We start from the raw sequence: 18,253 nt of genomic DNA, 5'->3' as shown, positions 1-18,253 counted from the left end.
AAAGGCACTGCATAAATCTAATTGCTGTAGACTGCTGAAGGCATAGCTACCAATGGAGGAGGCGAACAAAATAGGTATACACAAGAGCCCAGATTTAAAAGAAGCGTTCTTCAAGGGTTGAAGGGCTGGAGAGGTTCCAGAGATAGGGAATGGTGAGTGTCTTTAGGAAGAAAATGCAAATTTGAAACATTGTTGAACTAGAAGTCAAGGTCAATGAGCCAAGCACAGAGGTGTTGGGTGAATGGGGCTTGGTTTGACTCAGTTTTGGATGAGCTCTGGTTTTCCAACAGTGGATGATGAGGCGAGTTCCACACAATAACTTTAAAAGGAATTTGCTCTATTAGGGTAACCTGGCAAATAAGCCACTTCCAAAATGTTCTATTCCTCAAATCTGCCATCCTGTTTATGGAACTTTCGCATTCTTTACACCCACCAAGCATTGTTACATTTGAGCCTAATTATATTTTTAAAACAGGAAACTCTGTAGAATAGTAGAAAGGTCAAGCTGAAGTAATTAGGTCTAAACTCAAAAGAATACAATTATTTCAAGTTCAGTTTTTATTTTACATACTGACTTAGACAAAATGTACCCTACTCTGTCAATAGTTAAACACAAAACTTCAATTTTAAAAGCAGCCAGTTTAGAATAGTTAATTAGCGACTAGCTCGCTGTCTCTGAACAATCACAATGTGATATCAGTGTAAGAAAGTATCAAATGACAGCACCCTGTCTATACACTGTAGATCACTATTGCAGAAACCAAACATGACTGTATACAATGCAACTAACTTACTTAAACTGTACAATCTGTAAATCCACACCACTCAAAGATTAGATAGATGCAAGTGTACAAATGATAATTAGACCTTAAAGAGATGCCATTTACTGATCAATGTTTCTGCATTCGGTGCACCTTAGAGCACCTTAAATAGTTGATTCTGCCCAGAAGAAAAAGCCTCTTGTTAATTCGCTATACACGGCAACTTTGAAATTGATAATACAAATGGGTAATTGACAGCTTGGCTTTTTGGTCGTCTTCAACAACTGCTTGTTTAAAACATGGCGGAGAATAGACCAATTTCAGAAGAACACACATCTGCAAGTCCTGCCAATTTTGTATCGTCCGCATTCTAAATGGCGGAGAATAGACCAATTTCAGAAGAACACACATTTCAACCAAATGCTTTGAAGTTTGAAATACACAGTGCAATAAGATTACTCATCGAGAACAAGACGACATGAAGTTGAATTCTCATACAATTCTCCAAGTTTCAGTTCTGTTTACCTGTATTATCGGGCATGGAGGCCTGGTCGGTGTTGCGCTCCTTCTTGAACATTATATTGCCAAATTGAAGTACAGCAGAAACAACCTTCAGCATGGCTGGAAAGAGAAGGCAAAATTAAATGCATAACTTTAACATGTGCAAATGACAAATGGACCAGCACAATTGGGTTGATGCACTGCACCCTAGAACAACACACTGCTAAATCACTACAGTGCAGCAGGAGGCCATTCAGCCCATCAGGTCTACAACAGCTCTCCGACAGGGCATCTTACCCAGGCCCTACCCTTGTAACCCACGTTTTTACCCCGTTAATCCACCTAAACCACACACCTTGGGACACTAATTTACCATGGCCAATCCACATAATCCAAAGATGTTCAGGTTGTGGGAGGAAACCACAGCACCCGGAAGAAACCCATGCAATCATGGGGAGAATGTGCAAACTCCACAGAACAAAGAACAATACAGCACAGGAACAGGCCCTTCGGCCCTCCAAGCCTGTGCCGCTCCCTGGTCCAAACTAGACCATTCTTTTGTATCCCTCCATTCCCACTCCGTTCATGTGGCTATCAAGATAAGTCTTAAACATTCCCAGTGTGTCCGCCTCCACCACCTTGCCTGGCAGCGCATTCCAGGCCCCCACCACCCTGTGTGTAAAATACGTCCTTCTGATATCCGTGTTAAACCTCCCCCCCTTCACCTTGAACCTATGACCCCTCGTGAACGTCACCACCGACCTGGGGAAAAGCTTCCCACTGTTCACCCTATCTATGCCTTTCATAATTTTATACACCTCTATTAAGTCTCCCCTCATCCTCCGTCTTTCCAGGGAGAACAATCCCAGTTTACCCAATCTCTCCTCATAACTAAGCCCCTCCATACCAGGCAACATCCTGGTAAACCTCCTCTGTACTCTCTCCAAAGCCTCCACGTCCTTCTGGTAGTGTGGCGACCAGAACTGGACGCAGTATTCCAAATGCGGCCGAACCAACGTTCTATACATCTGCAACATCAGACCCCAACTTTTATACTCTATGCCCCGTCCTATAAAGGCAAGCATGCCATATGCCTTCTTCACCACCTTCTCCACTTGTGACGTCACCTTCAAGGATCTGTGGACTTGCACACCCAGGTCCCTCTGCATATCTACACCCTTTATGGTTCTGCCATTTATCGTATAGCTCCTCCCTACATTAGTTCTACCAAAATGCATCACTTCGCATTTATCAGGATTGAACTTCATCTGCCATTTCTTTGCCCAAATTTCCAGCCTATCTATACCCTTCTGTAGCCTCTGACAATGCTCCTCACTATCTGCAAGTCCTGCCAATTTTGTATCGTCCGCAAACTTACTGATCACCCCAGTTACACCTTCTTCCAGATCGTTTATATGAATCACAAACAGCAGAGGTCCCAATACAGAGCCCTGCGGAACACCACTAGTCACAGGCCTCCAGCCGCAAAAAGATCCTTCCACTACCACCCTCTGTCTTCTGTGACCAAGCCAGTTCTCCATCCATCTAGCCACCTCCCCCTTTATCCCATGAGATCCAACCTTTTGCACCAGCCTACCATGAGGGACTTTGTCAAACGCTTTACTAAAGTCCATATAGACGACATCCACGGCCTTCCCTCGTCAACCATTCTAGTCACTTCTTCAAAAAACTCCACCAGGTTAGTGAGGCATGACCTCCCTCTCACAAAACCATGCTGACTATCGTTAATGAGTTTATACCTTTCTAAATGCGCATACATCCTATCTCTAAGAATCTTCTCCAACAACTTCCCCACCACGGATGTCAAACTCATCGGCCTATAATTACCCGGGTTATCCTTACTACCCTTCTTAAATAACGGGACCACATTAGCTATCCTCCAGAGACAGTGACACAAGGCTGGAATTGAATCTGGGTCTCTGAGGCAACAGTGCTAACTACTGTGTCACCAGTTGGGCCATTTAGTGAGTGTGCAAACCAGGAGGGGAGGAAGAATCACCCAGTTCCTGTTGGATGCTTCTACTTAATGCTGGCTAAAAAGTAGCAAAGTGAGAGATTCAAATAGGTTACGTGTTTGCTCTTGGTTGGGGAATGTCACAAAGAGATACAGGAAGAGAGTGAATGATAAAAGATGAATCACCCAAATAAATTTATCTTTGCTAATAGGTGCATTTGCCAATTATGCTAGCCAACATGTAGTGATCTAAAGGAAGGACTGCAGGGATCATAGATTGGAACATAGGAGGAGTCTGTTAGGACTTTTCAATTAGATCATGGCTGATCATCTACAATCAGCGCCACTTTCCTGTACTGTATTTTTTCATGTCGTGAGTACCCAGAAATCTATCAATTTCTGTCTTGAACATGCTCAATGATTGAGTTTTCAACACCCTCTGGGGTAGAGAATTCCAAAGGTTCACAACCGTCCAACTATAGTCCTACAATCCTTGGATGCAGTACAACAGATAAAAATCTTAACATTTAACAGATGAAACAAGAATGCGGTTTCTTTGTCAGATTGTAAAGGGCTTGCAATAACAAATGAGGGTTTTGGTGGCTGAGCAGTTGGAATTTCAATAACAAAAATGAAAAAAAAAATGCTGACTATATATAAAGGAGGCAAAGTAGAAGCGGCACAGCTCTTGATGAGGCCACATCTGGGGTCCAGTGCTTTGTTTTGGTTTCCATATTCTGGGTAAGACATTCTGATTATTGGTGGGAATCCAGAAGAGAGTTATAGGGCCAAATTCATGAACTTAAAACTGAGTTATTCACCCTGGTAGTTTACCCTCTGAAGTGGGAGATGAGAGTGGGAAAATATAAACTGCTTTAAAACTTTCTTGGGCATGGAGAATTTGGATCCAGGAAAGTCTGCCAGAGATGGTACTCAAGGACTTGGGGGGGCATAGTTTGAAGTGTAGTATGCTAGAACAAAATAACTTTAGACAATTTTAAAATGAAAAGCACAACTGAATTGTGGAACATATTGCCAAAACAAGGGGGCAAATGGAACCAAAAATCAAAAGATTTTTTATTATGGGCTACTATAGTTCCAAGAATCAAAATAGAGAACATAACGAGAGGTTTGCACAATGTCTTAATTATCTTCCCTTGCCAAAAATAATAAAATGCTACTAAGAAACAATTAAATGTAATAACTGTTGCTTCAGCATAAGTTTACTCAGCATATTTCCACTGAAAGTTTTAACTCTCATCTACACTCTGATGTAGGGTAATAAGCTCTCAGCCACAGCAACAAGGGATTTTTATTTTAAATACCAGCATCGCTATGTTGCCCATGACCCAGGAAGAATTTGTTTTAAAACCATCATTGCAATTGTATACAACAATGAAATATCCACCCACCACCAACAGAGCTGTACTAATGCTCAAAAACATTTTATAGATTAGCAGATCTAACCATTTCAAACGAAGTAACAGATCTGTTTGCTTTGTAAAGACTGTTCCTCAGTTTGGTCCGCTCTCCCCACAATTTTATCAGTGGAATAAAATTTTTGTGCCAATACTGGTGATAGATAATATTTAAACTCAATATGTGCCCAGTGGTAACGTGACAATAAATATTTTATTGCATGAACTTATTTTGCTATTTCAAATATTTTAGCATATATTCGAAAGCGAAGTTAGCAATTTAAGCTTAAACTGACCATCTGTTACTGAAAACCTTTCAACATTCTACATTGGCAACTACAGGTACTGGAGCCATTTCCTGCTGAACAAAGTAATCACAATTTTTAGATCATTTATCACAGAAGCCTCAGTATGAAACAGGTCAACTAATACATACACTCGATTTTAAATAAATTGTATTAACTTCAAGACTTAGTTAATAAAAAAACTGGTAAATTAGGGAACTGGGCAGAAGGTTGCAGTGTTGTTTAAATGGATTGCCGTTATCAATATGAATCTTAAGTGTATATATACGTGCAATATCCAACAATTTGTTATTACTCAGCAAAGCGTACCAATTAGCTCGTCATCAGAAATTCCCATGATTCGGAAAGCCTCCATTGTTTCCTGAAACAAATCCTTGTCTTGTTGTCCAGGAATGGTAACGTGACCGTTAGAGACAAATTTGTAGTTATTGTAACCCTCTAACAACAGGTCAGCTGTAATCAAAGACATTCCATACGTTAGCATTAGAGAAAATGGGCAAACTTGTATGTAGAATCTTTCATGAGCTCAGGATATCAAATAATGCTCTACAGCTAATGAAATACTGAGGCACAGTCAGTATACTAATAGAGTGAAACAATGAAGGTTGAGAATCTCGAGAGGCTCAAAGGAAACTGCTCAATTTTGCAAACACTAAACTAAACAAGAGGTAGTAGAATCTAAGAAAGCAACTCAACAATGTCAAATGATTTAGACAAAATGCTTAAGAGGACAAATTAAATTTAATACACTTTTTAAACTGACATGGAGCTGGAAGGGGCAGAAGTGTGTTCCTCCAAGTTTCAATGTACTTTTCTGGTTGCAACCCAAATCCAAGTTAATAATAGAGATGAGAATAAAGAAAGTTCAGAGCAGAAGCAAAAAGAGAGAAGAGACTGGCAGCTAACAATAGGAATTCCAAAGGTTTTCTACAGGCATACAAGTATGAAAAGGAAGATTGAGGCTAATTAAGGGAGACAGATGACATGGCCGAGATATTAATTTGGGTACTTTTCATCGGTCCTTACCTAGGAAGGAGATGTTGCCAAAGTCATGGCGAAAGAGAAGGGAGTTGAGATACTGGTTGGACTAAGTATTGACTTGGAGGAAGGTTGACTGTACTTAAAATAAATCACCAGGACTAGATCAGTTGCATTCTTGGGTATTGTGGGAACTAAGGGTGGAGATTGCAGAGGCACTGGCTGTAATCTTCTAATGTTTCTTAGATACTGTGGTGCTGCCAAAGAACTGGAGAATTGCAAATGATACAGCTTGTTCAAAAAGGGTGAAAATATAAACCTAGCAATTACAGATCCATCAGTTTAACCTCTGTGGTGGAAATGCTTTTAGAAATGGCAATCCAGGACAAAAGTAACATTCACTTGAACCAACGTGGATTAATTGAGGAAAGCCAGCACGGATTTCCTAAAGGAAACTGATGTTTAACTAACTGGTTGATTTTTCTGATGAGGTAACTGAGAGGACTGATAATGATAATTATCCTCACAGTCCCCACATTTCCACAGTTTCTCCCCAGTGTGATTGCTTGTGTGTCTTAACAGGCCAGATGATTGGCTGAAGCCTCGTCCACACACCCACAACACTGTACAGTTTCTCCCCAGCACGAACAGTGCTTTTTCCTTCCATATATATTCAGGTTTTGATAAACTGCTAACTCCGTTAGATTGAGATGTGAAATTCAGTTGGAGTTTTCCCGACAAATCCTTCCAAAACTTCGCTGGATGACGGTGCACATGGACTTCCAAAAGGTGTTTGATAAAGTGCCACGTAACAGGCTTGTCAGCAAAGTTGAAGGCCATTGAATAAAAGAGAAAAGTGGCATCATGGACACAAAATTGGATGAGTGACCTGAAACAGTAGTGCTGAATGATTATTTATCAAGCTGGATGAAGGAATATAGTGGGGTTACCTAGGGGTCGGTATTAGGATCACTGCTTTTCTTGATCTACATTGACAATCCAAACTTGGGTGTGCAGGACTAATTCCAACATTTGTGAATGACAAAATTGGAAGCAGTGTGAACCATGGTCTCCAAATTCCAGGAAAGATTTAAAACAATTGGTGGGAGCCCAGAATAGAGTTGCAAGGTCAAATTCTTGAACTTAAAACTGAGTTATGAGAAAAGATCACCCACCGTGATTTTATCCTCTTAAGGTGGGAGATGTGGGTGGGAAATCTTAAAGGGTTTAAAAACTCTTAGGCACAGAGAATTTTAATCCAGGAAAGTCTGCTAGAGATGGTACTCCAAGACTTGGAGAATAGTTTGAAGTTTATAATGCCAGACCAAAATAAATTTAGGCAACTCCGTAGAAGAGACAATGGACTTGAAACATTAACTGTGTTTCTCTTTCCACAGAAGCTGCCAGACATGCTGAGTTAATCCAGTATTTTCTGTTTTTATAATCAATAGAGAAGATTTAATTGAATGGTTACAGGGATGAGGGATTTCAGTTACATGAATAGATTGAAGAGCAAATTTAGAGATTTGATACAGATGCTCAAAATCTTGAGGGATCTGGACAGAGTAGATAGCAGAAACTCTTCCCATTGGCATAAGGGCTGAGAGAACCAGAGGGCAAAAGAAGCAACTGTGACATGAGAAAAAACTATTTTTCTTAAACCAAGTGGTTAGGATCTGGAACGCTCTGCCTGTGAGTGTGGCAGATTCAATCGTAGCTTTTAAAAAGGAATTCGATAATTATCTGAAAAGTAAAGATTTGCAGGGCTATGGGGAAAAGGCAGGCAGTTGGACCAGCTGCTTTGTTCTTGCAGAGAGCCAGGCCGGACACAATGGGTCAATTGGCTTTCTTCTGTATTATAACCATTCCATGATTCTACACAAATTATATAGTGCTCTGGTGAGAGACTGCGAAGAGATTAGCTTGAAAGAAAACAATTAAGGGGTGATCTTGAGATATATAAGGAAGCAGTATCGAAAACACAGATCTGGAACATTACAGAAGGAAATTGATTTAAACTCAAGAATGGTTGTAAACATTAAGATTGCAATGAGGAAACTTTTGTTCATTCTAAAAATTATAAATACATGGAATCAATTTATGGGTGAGATAGTAAATGCAAGAGCCATGTAATTATTTAAGAAATATTTTGACATGATGCAAGCACTTCAAATTGATTCAAACAGAGCTTGGCAGATACCCTCCTCGTCATCTGCATCTTTTCTGTGAAATTATTCAGTGTGCAGACTTACTTTTCAAGTGTTCTCCAGCACCAGAAAGTAGGTAGTAAAATATATGGAAGGTGCGTTCATCTTTGGCTTGACGTATGGCACGAGACTTTTCCAACAGATCTGGAAGTTGGTGGTTAAAGAGACTTCACTGCAAGAATAGTACGTAATGATCTGATCGGCAAAGCCATATTTCAACTCCTCACAGCAGATGAGTACCAACAAAAGTTAAAAATGGTAGCAAAGTGGAGTTTAATTTAGTTTCGTCATAGAGTTAATTACTTTAATATGCACAAATTCTACCCTCTTAGGAGAGGGGTGTGTGGAAATCAAGTTTCAAAATAAGGCAAGCAATTTATTCTCCAAGATCGACAGGAATAGATCTAGGCTGACAAAACTATTGAAAAAAATGAGTCATTTGATATGTAACCGTTATCTAGGTCCCAATTCTAGAGTTGGACTGAACAATTTTCCCAATCTTAAAACTTCCCTTTAAGTCTTGAGGTAGGAAATAATCTCATTTCATTTCAAAGGCTTCAAACCACTGTATTTACCGCATTTGGAGATGTTGTATTGTTTTGTGGAACAGACAAGATAATGAACTGCAGAACAAAAGACATGCTTCATTTATCAAATCTCATAGGGCCTGTTTCAAGAACTGACCCTGCCCTTGTATTCCATTCTTCAATTTTACATAATTAAAATCTCCTGTAACTACTTAACTCTTTTCCTGATGCATTGAATAACTATCAATTTTCTCTCATCGGTCACAGTCGTTACTTACAATCGCTGATTAATTTCCTTCCCTTGCATTCCCATTTCCATTTAAGTTAATTCCAATCTTCCACCATCCAAGTGATTGTTTCTCCATAATTGGAAAATGCTAGTCTTCTCAAATTCTTGCCTTTTACTTCGCTAAATGCTAGCACTATTTTTTTTTAAAATTAATTCCAGAGCTATTTTCTGATTTTAAGATTAGATTTTCCAGCAATGAGTTAAAATGGAGTAAAATAATAACCAATTTAGCTACTAAAAAGGATTCTTTTCTGCTTCTACCACCAACCCCCCTTTTTCCTCTGATGGTATCAATAGGCAACTCAAAAAAACTCTACAGAATGACAGGAATAGATTCCATGCCAACATTTCAAAATGTCAGTTGTCTCTACATTGATCGGGGCTGAGAATAAAACTTCAAATCCTAGATAAGCAAAAGCACGTCAAATTTCACAACACCAAATCAAGTTATATAATGCATTAACATGTTCACATTCCATTTCAAGTAGCCCTGTTAAGGCAAGCCTGTGTAGTGAAGCATGCTTTTGTGGCTTTTCATGGTAGTAAAGGATACAAGTTTCAATATTGGCTCCGACAATGTAGCCATTCACATCAAAGTTGATTCGAATAAATTTACCCTGTGCATTAAAAATAAGTTAACAAAATTACAAGTTAAACACTCGTAAGGAAATAGACACATTGATTAGAAATTACTTTGTTGCTCTAAACTTCAAGGAGCAACAGTAGTTCGGTTTTCATTAAACACATTTGTAGCAAAGGATGTTTTGAAACCCAAAAACACAAAATTATACAACCAGTTATAAATCATTTAACAGCTCGACGTAAGGAAGCTGGTGACTTAATAATCATGTCACTGGACGAGTAATCCGAAGTCTCATTGCTCTGGGGAACTAAGTTCAAATCCCACCACAGCAGCAGGTGGAATTTAAATTCAATTAATAAATTTGGAATTGAAAGTTAGTCCCAGTAATGGTGATCATGATAATAGTTGTAAAGACCCATCTGATTCACTAATGTTCTTTAGGGAAGAAAATCTGCCATCTACCCAGTCTGCGATTCCAGACCAATGTCAGTAACTTCTAACAGCTCTCTGAAATGCTTAGCAAGACACACTGTTCATAGACAATTAGGGATGGGCAACAAATGCTGACCGTGCCAGCATCACCCATATCCCAGAAAATAATTTTCAAAAATCCAGGGACATGTTGCAATTCACCAGTTTTAACAGGCATTGTAATTCCTTTTTTTACTCACAAATCGGGAAGAGTTGTCATTTTTCACAGTTTTTGCATTGCCGAAGGCTTCGAGGATAGGGTTGGCTTGGAGCAGTTGCTTCTCAAGCTCTCCCTGCAATCACAGCAGTACTCAGATTAGTTATTGGAATATGTGCTTTGCAAACAGAACTCGATAGAGAATTGAGAGGACTTTGAAGTATTGTTTACAGATCAGCAGAAGACTTTGATGCAACATCAAAAACTTTACAAGTAACAGCTGGTGGCCATGAGGGTACAAATGTATGCTTTTGGTCACCCTGAAATGTAACGCAAACATATTTATCTGGTAATAGAGTATTTTCCCCGGACAGACCATCTGGAAAAAGTTAAGAACTTTTCTTATTCATAAACACCAACTAAACTGTAGGTTGCACAAGCACCATTTAATTTGAAAACAACAAGTCGATAATTTCTTCAAGGCAAAGATTCCAATGTGGCTCTGCTGCTATTGGGGAACAGAGGGATGGGTTGGGGGGGAGGGGTAACAAAGAAAATAAAGACTAGATGGTCATAAATAGACATTAGTCAATTTCCTGCCATGAGAAATATCCTTAAAAATCTCCTCCCTTCCAGCAGATGGCTCTGCAACAGCAATGTCCAAGATTAAAGCAGGTTGATCAGGGGCCTAAAAAGTGAGTGACAGAACAAAATGTGAACAGACTTAATTGTTGAGCAGCAAGGTTCTGCCTTATACCACGCTACAGGCATGTACCAAGACATTTTCTATATCAAAACAAAATGGAAGAGTTACTTTGCATTGTTTAATGAGTTCAAAAAGTTCAGTCCTTCATGACAAATCTACACAATTTTTTGAAGATATTTGTAACATCAAGGTCCAAAGCTCTGTCCAATTACTTGAAACACCTATAGGACTTCCACTTACCAACACCCTTTGACAATTCATGCATACATATACCATTTACACTTAGTCACAACTAGAAACAATGGCACCTAACACACCACTCCAATATCACATTTAAAGACACCACGTGTTCACTAAGCACGCTGTTATTTATTATTCACTCATCTTAGCAAGGGAAACAAGTAACCACAGATTTTTGCAACTGGCAAAATGTTGATACAAGTTTAACTTGGCTCCAGAGAATATTTGTTCTCAATAATCCAGCATATTCTCAAGAATATCCACAGATTGAGTGATGAGATCAGGTGCATACAAGTTTTTCAACTCCCATTTAAAATGGGGTAAATTGAGATACACAAAAGCTTCTTCAATTGGGGCACTAATGTACTTGCTTGATGAATATTAAAAAAGCTGCCTTGATCCATGCCAAGAAATATTCTTAATGAAAAAATTGGTAGCCTCCTCACAACATGGAAGCACTGGGATTCAGATGCTTGTCTTCACTCGATTTCCTTAAATACAGCACCAATTGCCATTTAAGACTTAGTGGGTAAATGGAAAATTAATATGACCTAGGGTTTCAACATGGGTTACCATAGTAAGAAACCAACATAGCTCCTTAATTTGAACCATGCCATTTTTCACATATTTCTGATATGCGCACTGAAGAACACTGACTAATGATCAATTTCACCTTTTATAACACTGTTAGAATAGGTCAGTAGCTTTCTTTAGCATTAGTGCTAAGTTAGGCAAGTGACAAGCAAGACATGGAAACTGCTCAATCTAATAGAGCTGTAAAGTACCCTTGTCTAAATAAGCCCAAAAGCCAATTCATTTTTTTTTCTAGTGGAATAAATTTGCACAAATGAAATTTTGACGTTTGGAAGCAAATAATGCCATATATTTTGTTACTTAGCAGTATTACGGTTCAGATGCAAAATCATTTTCCACAACAAAATTACTTCATCTGAATTGGTAAGTATATCAATTGAGGGCCCAAGTACCTTTGCAGCTCTACAATGCTGAATGAGACTTGAGTTTTACATAAAGATGTGCACATGACTAACACAGCACATGGTTAGATGTGCCACAAAGTTGTATTTTGGACAAATCGTTGCACATATCTTTGTAGCAAGACTGGGTATTCACTATATGAAAAACCTAGCCTGATACAGAGCACTCAAATTTCAGTTAACACCTAAATTCTTTACTTCTTCCATTTCTTTGGAGGATTTAAAAGCTGAAGAGCTAGACAGTTAAGGAATTTTTAAAAATTCAAATTTCCACTTTGAAAAGGCCATGGGGAACCAACGAAACCTCTCGAAGAAACTAAAATACTGTAGTCCTACATTGTGATATGCACTACTGGTGCTTAAATAGATCAATTGAGAGCTAATTATTGAACAGAATTGTGTCTTGGAGCAATTGAAAAGTAGTTGGTCGATATTAATTTGTCAACATAAATTTGAACTTAAGCAAGCATAATTAGATTATTAAATGGACTGATAAACTAAATAATTTCAAGGATTTACACTGGAGGTGCCCACAATCTTACTGCCCATCTAAAAAGTGAGGAAAAATAACCCTTTCCGGACCAGAAGGCACCACTGCCTTTAAAGATAAATAGACAATTTGACTGCAGTTGCACCAGAAGTTAAGAAAGCAATATACTGGATTATTCTTTTTTAAAAAAGGAAGATGTTTTCTAATAAAACTTTTTCATTGGGTGTTCATAGTTATATTAATTGACCGACCTAATTTAGGTATCTATATCATGGAATTACAATTTAAACAAATAGGTCAATGTTAAAACCACAAGTCATGAAGCTGAGGAATGACATTTACATTTGGCGGGAAATGCCTAATTTCTATACAGATACACTTCGATTTCCTCACAATTTCACAATGTGGTAGTGGTTTCCATAATTTCAAACTGTGGAAGGTTGATGGTTGAATGATGGCTTTGAAAACTGGGTGCCAGAGAGCTCCCGGTCAGTTTCTGGACTGGAAAGAGTTAGATACTCTCAGGATAGGCAGCTTTCCATTTGATTTATTAAATGCCCTGTTATAAACAATCTCAAATTCTAACAAATGTTTCAGGATACATTTACACCACCTTTACACCCAAAGCATGCAACATAAACAATATACAGATCTGAGCTGTAACTTACTCCCCAAAACCATCTAAAATACCTGGACATTTTGCCCAGCAAAATGACTAAGCTTGTAGACATTTATTGTTGCAGTGCCTTCCAGAACCAATCACAGTGCCAATATCAATTAGGACTAGGATTTAAAATTGGACTAAACAAAATTTTACAAATCATTTTCATCTCCTGGTGGCAATAAGACCGTTGTAGGAACTGGATACCAGTTCAGACCAAACAATTTATAGGTGGACAATCACTGCAGAATTTAACCTGCATTGAATATCATTTAACCTAGTTCCACTGCTTCAGCAGAAAATGCATGTTAAAAGGAACAAACTATCACATTTTCCAATGTCAACAGTTTGCTCGATCAGGGAGCAGTTACACATCCTGGAAAAGAGATCTTGTTAATCCAGAAATCATAATTTCAAAAACCAATTAAAGCTTCACCACTCCCCAAACAGCTATCAGATCTGTATATAAACGCATAAAAAGTGCAGAATATGCGAATCAAATTATAATAACCCACTCACGTATGCTAACACCGTAGACTGCTGCAAATGTTGAAGGGGGAAAGTGTTATCAATGGCATGCAAAAATCTGTAAGAATTCTTCAAGCATTTACTTTGTTAAAGGGATTTAACAGCCTGAAAGGCAGTATGAAATGTTACGCTACAATAGATTCAAAATTACAATTTAAGTAGGGTAATTTTTTAAAAGGAAACAGGGCAACTATATTCACTATACAGACAGATCGCAATGTTTAGTATTGTATGTTTCAAATGAATTCCACACAGATTAAAAGGCTTTGTTATAAATAATGACCAGTGACTGATTCTTATGAATAATATCGAGTAGCATACCAAGACAAAGGGCACTTACTTGTTCCTTTCTAGATTTATGCGATGAAGCAACATGAGCTAAGTACTGAATCACTTTCTTGGTGTTTTCTGTCTTACCAGCACCAGACTCTCCACTGTAAAGAAATACATTTATATTTTAATAGTTTCAAAGTGCTTCACCTTGTCTAATGAAAAGATACTATCTTGAAATTTGGAACAGAATTAAAATAATTAAGTTATCCATAATGCAGACTAACCCCTTAATTAAAAATATATTTTTGGTATATTTGGCAGTACTATCAATTCATCTTTGAGAAATACAAAATAATCCAAAAGAAATAAACATTTCATGGAATTGAAGACAAAATTGCAGAACAAAAGAAGAAAATTAAGCACAGGAACAAGGCCTTCGGCCCTTCAAGCCTGCACCAACCATGCTGCCCCTCTGAACTAAAACCCCCTACCCTTTCAGGGACCATATCCCTCTATTCTTATATTTGTCCAGATGCCCCTTAAAAGTCACCATCATGTCTACTTCCACTTAGTCCCCTGGCAGCGAGTTCCAGGCACCCATCACCTCGTGTAAAAAGTGTGCCTCATACAACTCCTTTAAACCTTGCCCCTCACACCTTAAATCTATGCCCCCTAGTAACTGACTATTCCACCCTGTCCATGCCCCTCAATCTTGTAGACTTTTATCAGGTCGCTTCTCAACCTCCAGTATTCCAGTGACCTCTTTTTAGGGAAGCAAGGCTATACCGAAATTTTGAACTCAGATCACTGGTTTCAAAGCCGAGTGCGCTAACCATTGCACCACAGAGACCAGAACGAACAAGCCAAGTTTCTTCATCCTCTCCTCATAGCGGACACCCATCATACCAGGCAGCATCCTGGTAAATCTTTTCTGTATCCTCTCCAAAGCCTCCACATCCTTCTGGTAGTGTGGCGAACAGAATTGAACATTATATTCCAAGTGTGGCCTAACTAAGGTTCTATAAAGCTGCAACATGACTTGCCAATTTTTAAACTCAATGCCCCAGCCAATGAAGGCGAGCATGCCATATGCCTTCTTGACTGTCTGAAAAATTAACTTCAAATACAGGTTAGCATGTTGATTGCAAATTTACATTACATCATTTGTTCAGTGACTGCACAATCAAGACTTATAAATTAAGGACACGCAGGAGGAATGTTAAACAGTAGCATGTACGTGGAACCAATTACTTACAGATGGTGGAACAAGAAACCTTAATAGGTTCCAAAAACAAACTCAACTGCTACTCTTAATTGTTTATTAATTGGCTGCTTGATTATAATAAGGTGCTGCACATTCACTGAAGATTCACTTGTGCTCATATAGTTTGAAGGTATGTGTTTGTAATGTGTGTCTCTATAAATAGCTGTGTGTAAAGATTAGACTCCAATTCTATCCTTCACCACCTAGCTATCTAGTATGCAACACATCAATAAAATGAAAATCAGGGTAAATTTGAAATGTGCTGAGAGAATATTGATAGATGAACCAAAGGCTTGTTTTTAATATGCTTTCATGGTATGTGGGTCAGTGACAAGGCATTTGTTGTCGTCCTTATTTCCTTTTGAACCGAGTGACTTGCTAGGCCATTTCAGAAGACAAGAAAGAGTTGATCTCACTGCTGTGGTTCTGGAGTCACATGTAGACCAGACCCGGTAAGGATGGCAGATGTCCTTACCTAAAAGACATTAGTGAATCAGATGGATTTTTAAGATAATCCAGTTGTTTTACTGGGATTAGCTTTCCGTTCCACATTTTTATTAATTGAATTTAAATTCCACCAGCTAATGTGGAATCTGAACTTGTCCCCAGAGAACCAGCCTGGGTCTCTGGAATACTAGTCAGGTGATATTACCACTATGCCACAATATCCCCAGACCAAAGGGTGTCACTATGTAAATTTAATCAGTAGTTCAAATCTAATACAAGGTCTGATACGATAGAACTTGTGTCAGAGCTGGTAATCCAGACTCGAAACGTTAGTTCTGTTGCGTCTCCACAGATGCTGTCAAACCTGCTGAGATTTTCCCGCATTTTCTGTTTTTATTTCAGATTCCAGCATCCGCAGTAATTTGCTTAGAGGCAGTAGCTAATATGAATTACAGATGGTCTTCTGTTTGCTATCTTGGGCTCCATCAGAAACATAAGTTACAGAACAAAGAGATCTAGGGGTACATGTTCATAGCTCCTTGAAAGTGGAGTCACAGGTGGACAGAGTGGTGAAGGCAGCATTCAGCATGCTTGGTTTCATTGCTCAGAACAGTTGGGACGTCTTGTTGAAGTTGTACAAGACATTGGTAAGGCCACACTTGGAATACTGTGTACAGTTCTGGTCACCCTATTATAGAAAATATATTAAACTAGAAAGAGTGCAGAAAAGATTTACTAGGATGCTACCTGGACTTGATGGTTTGAGTTATAAGGAGAGGCTGGATAGACTGGGCTTTTTTTCACTGGAGCATAGAAGGCTGAGGGGTGATCTTATAGAGGTTTATAAAATGAGCAGCATGGATCAGCTAGATAGTCGGTATCTTCTCCCAAAGGTAGGAGAGTCTAAAACTAGAGGGCATAGATTTAAGGTGAGAGGGGGGAGATACAAAAGGGCCCAGAGGGGTCGTTTTTTCAGAGGGTGTCGAGTGTCTGGAACAAGTTGCCAGAGGTAGTAGTAGAGGCGGGTACAATTTTGTCTTTTTAAAGGCGTTTAGACAGTTACATGGGTAAGATGGGCTATGGGCCAAATGCAGGCAATTGGGACTAGCTTAAGGGTTTTTTTAAAAAAAGGACAGCATGGACAAGTTGGACCGAAGGGCCTGTTTCCATGCTATAAACCTCTATGATTCTATACTACTTCTCATAGGAACATAGGAATTAGGAGCAGAAGTAGGGAAGTTCAGCCCTTCGAGCCTGCTCCGCCATTCAATCAGATCATGCCTGATCTGTCCCTGGTCTCAAATCCACCTCCCTGCCTGTTCCCTATATCCTTCTTTCCCTTTTTAGAAATATGTCCATCTCCCTCTTGAAACCAATGATCCAGACTCCACCACGCTATGGGGCAGCGAGTTCCACAAATTCGCCACCCTCTGCGAGTAGTAGTTGCTCCTCGTCTCATTTTTAAATCTACTGCCTCACAATCTATACCTGTGACCTTTAGTTCTAGATTGCCCCCATAAGAGGAAACACTTGGTTTACATTTATCAATCCCTTTTAAGATTTTATATATCTCAATCAGATCCCCTCATCCTAAACTCCTGCAAGTACATGCCCAAACATGCTCCAAGCAAAACAAAAAGGTTGATATGACAGTGCCTTTCTGTACATACCTAGAACAAAAGGTTCCTTAGTGCAAGTCTTGTCCTACAATATCAAAGAGTTGCCCAGTGGTGCCTTAGATTCTTGCCAAATGTCATAATCCTTAACTTTAAATCTACATTGACGATTCCTCCTTGGATCCAAAAACAACCAAACACAACAACACTGCATGGCTAATATAAGCATATAAGAATTACTCTTCGAAAGTTGCTATTGTTTGGAACAATGTGTACAAAAGCAAGTTTAGAATAAGGCATTTATGTGGGAATGTGTCAAGAGGTAATACAGTATTATAAATTGTAGCGTGTGTGTAAATTGCATCTTTAGCTGGCAAAGATCTGTAGCCTAACTTCACTCCTTCCAAGATGAAAGATTAGAAGAGGCTTCTTAGGAAACTTAATGCAATGAAAGCGTCTTATAATGACCATGCATCGAGATAAAAGCTAAACAAAAGATGACTTACGTGCACAGGATTGACTGGTCTTCACGATCTGAAATGAAACAAACCAACATGTTATTACTGTATTATTTCCACATTTTTAATCTATTGTTCTCCCATTCTACCTTCAGAGGCAACTCACCTCAATATTGCTGCCAAAAATTATAGTATTCTTAAAGTGGAATCGTTTAGCGCAGCCATGTAGATGGTTTAAAACTCAATGAGCAGTTCTCAACTTGGCTCTGCAAGCAATTGCCCACAAGTACTTTTCATCAGAAAACAGTATTAGTTTCTCATCTTAAACTGCCATTTGCTACTCAAATTCTCTTCCAAACATAGATGCATTAAAAAAGTTGCTGTGAAAAGGGTATATATTAAA

At 38.8% G+C, this 18,253-nt stretch overlaps 1 protein-coding gene across 2 annotated transcripts in view; it reads right to left on the bottom strand.

Moving 5' to 3' along the window:
* The window catches only part of LOC144509159 (myosin-9-like), a 169,074-nt gene that overhangs the window by 68,649 nt on the left and 82,172 nt on the right, over positions 1–18,253 (bottom strand). The window contains exons 4-11 of one of the 2 annotated variants that reach the window (XM_078237578.1): positions 17,899–17,926; positions 14,133–14,226; positions 13,784–13,804; positions 10,216–10,308; positions 9,515–9,578; positions 8,191–8,289; positions 5,270–5,413; positions 1,287–1,382 (exon numbers count right to left, since the gene is read on the bottom strand). In XM_078237578.1, the coding sequence (XP_078093704.1) occupies positions 1,287–1,382; positions 5,270–5,413; positions 8,191–8,289; positions 9,515–9,578; positions 10,216–10,308; positions 13,784–13,804; positions 14,133–14,226; positions 17,899–17,926 (639 nt within the window). The remainder of the gene's footprint in view (positions 1–1,286; positions 1,383–5,269; positions 5,414–8,190; positions 8,290–9,514; positions 9,579–10,215; positions 10,309–13,783; positions 13,805–14,132; positions 14,227–17,898; positions 17,927–18,253) is intronic. The other variant, XM_078237579.1, reaches the window with a different exon arrangement.

This window comes from Mustelus asterias, chromosome 21 (genome assembly GCF_964213995.1).
Source record: "Mustelus asterias chromosome 21, sMusAst1.hap1.1, whole genome shotgun sequence".
NCBI classification, from domain to species: Eukaryota; Metazoa; Chordata; class Chondrichthyes; order Carcharhiniformes; family Triakidae; genus Mustelus; species Mustelus asterias.
The sequence above is the reverse complement of the archived record's forward strand: the minus strand, read 5'-3'. Positions and strand labels throughout refer to the sequence as shown.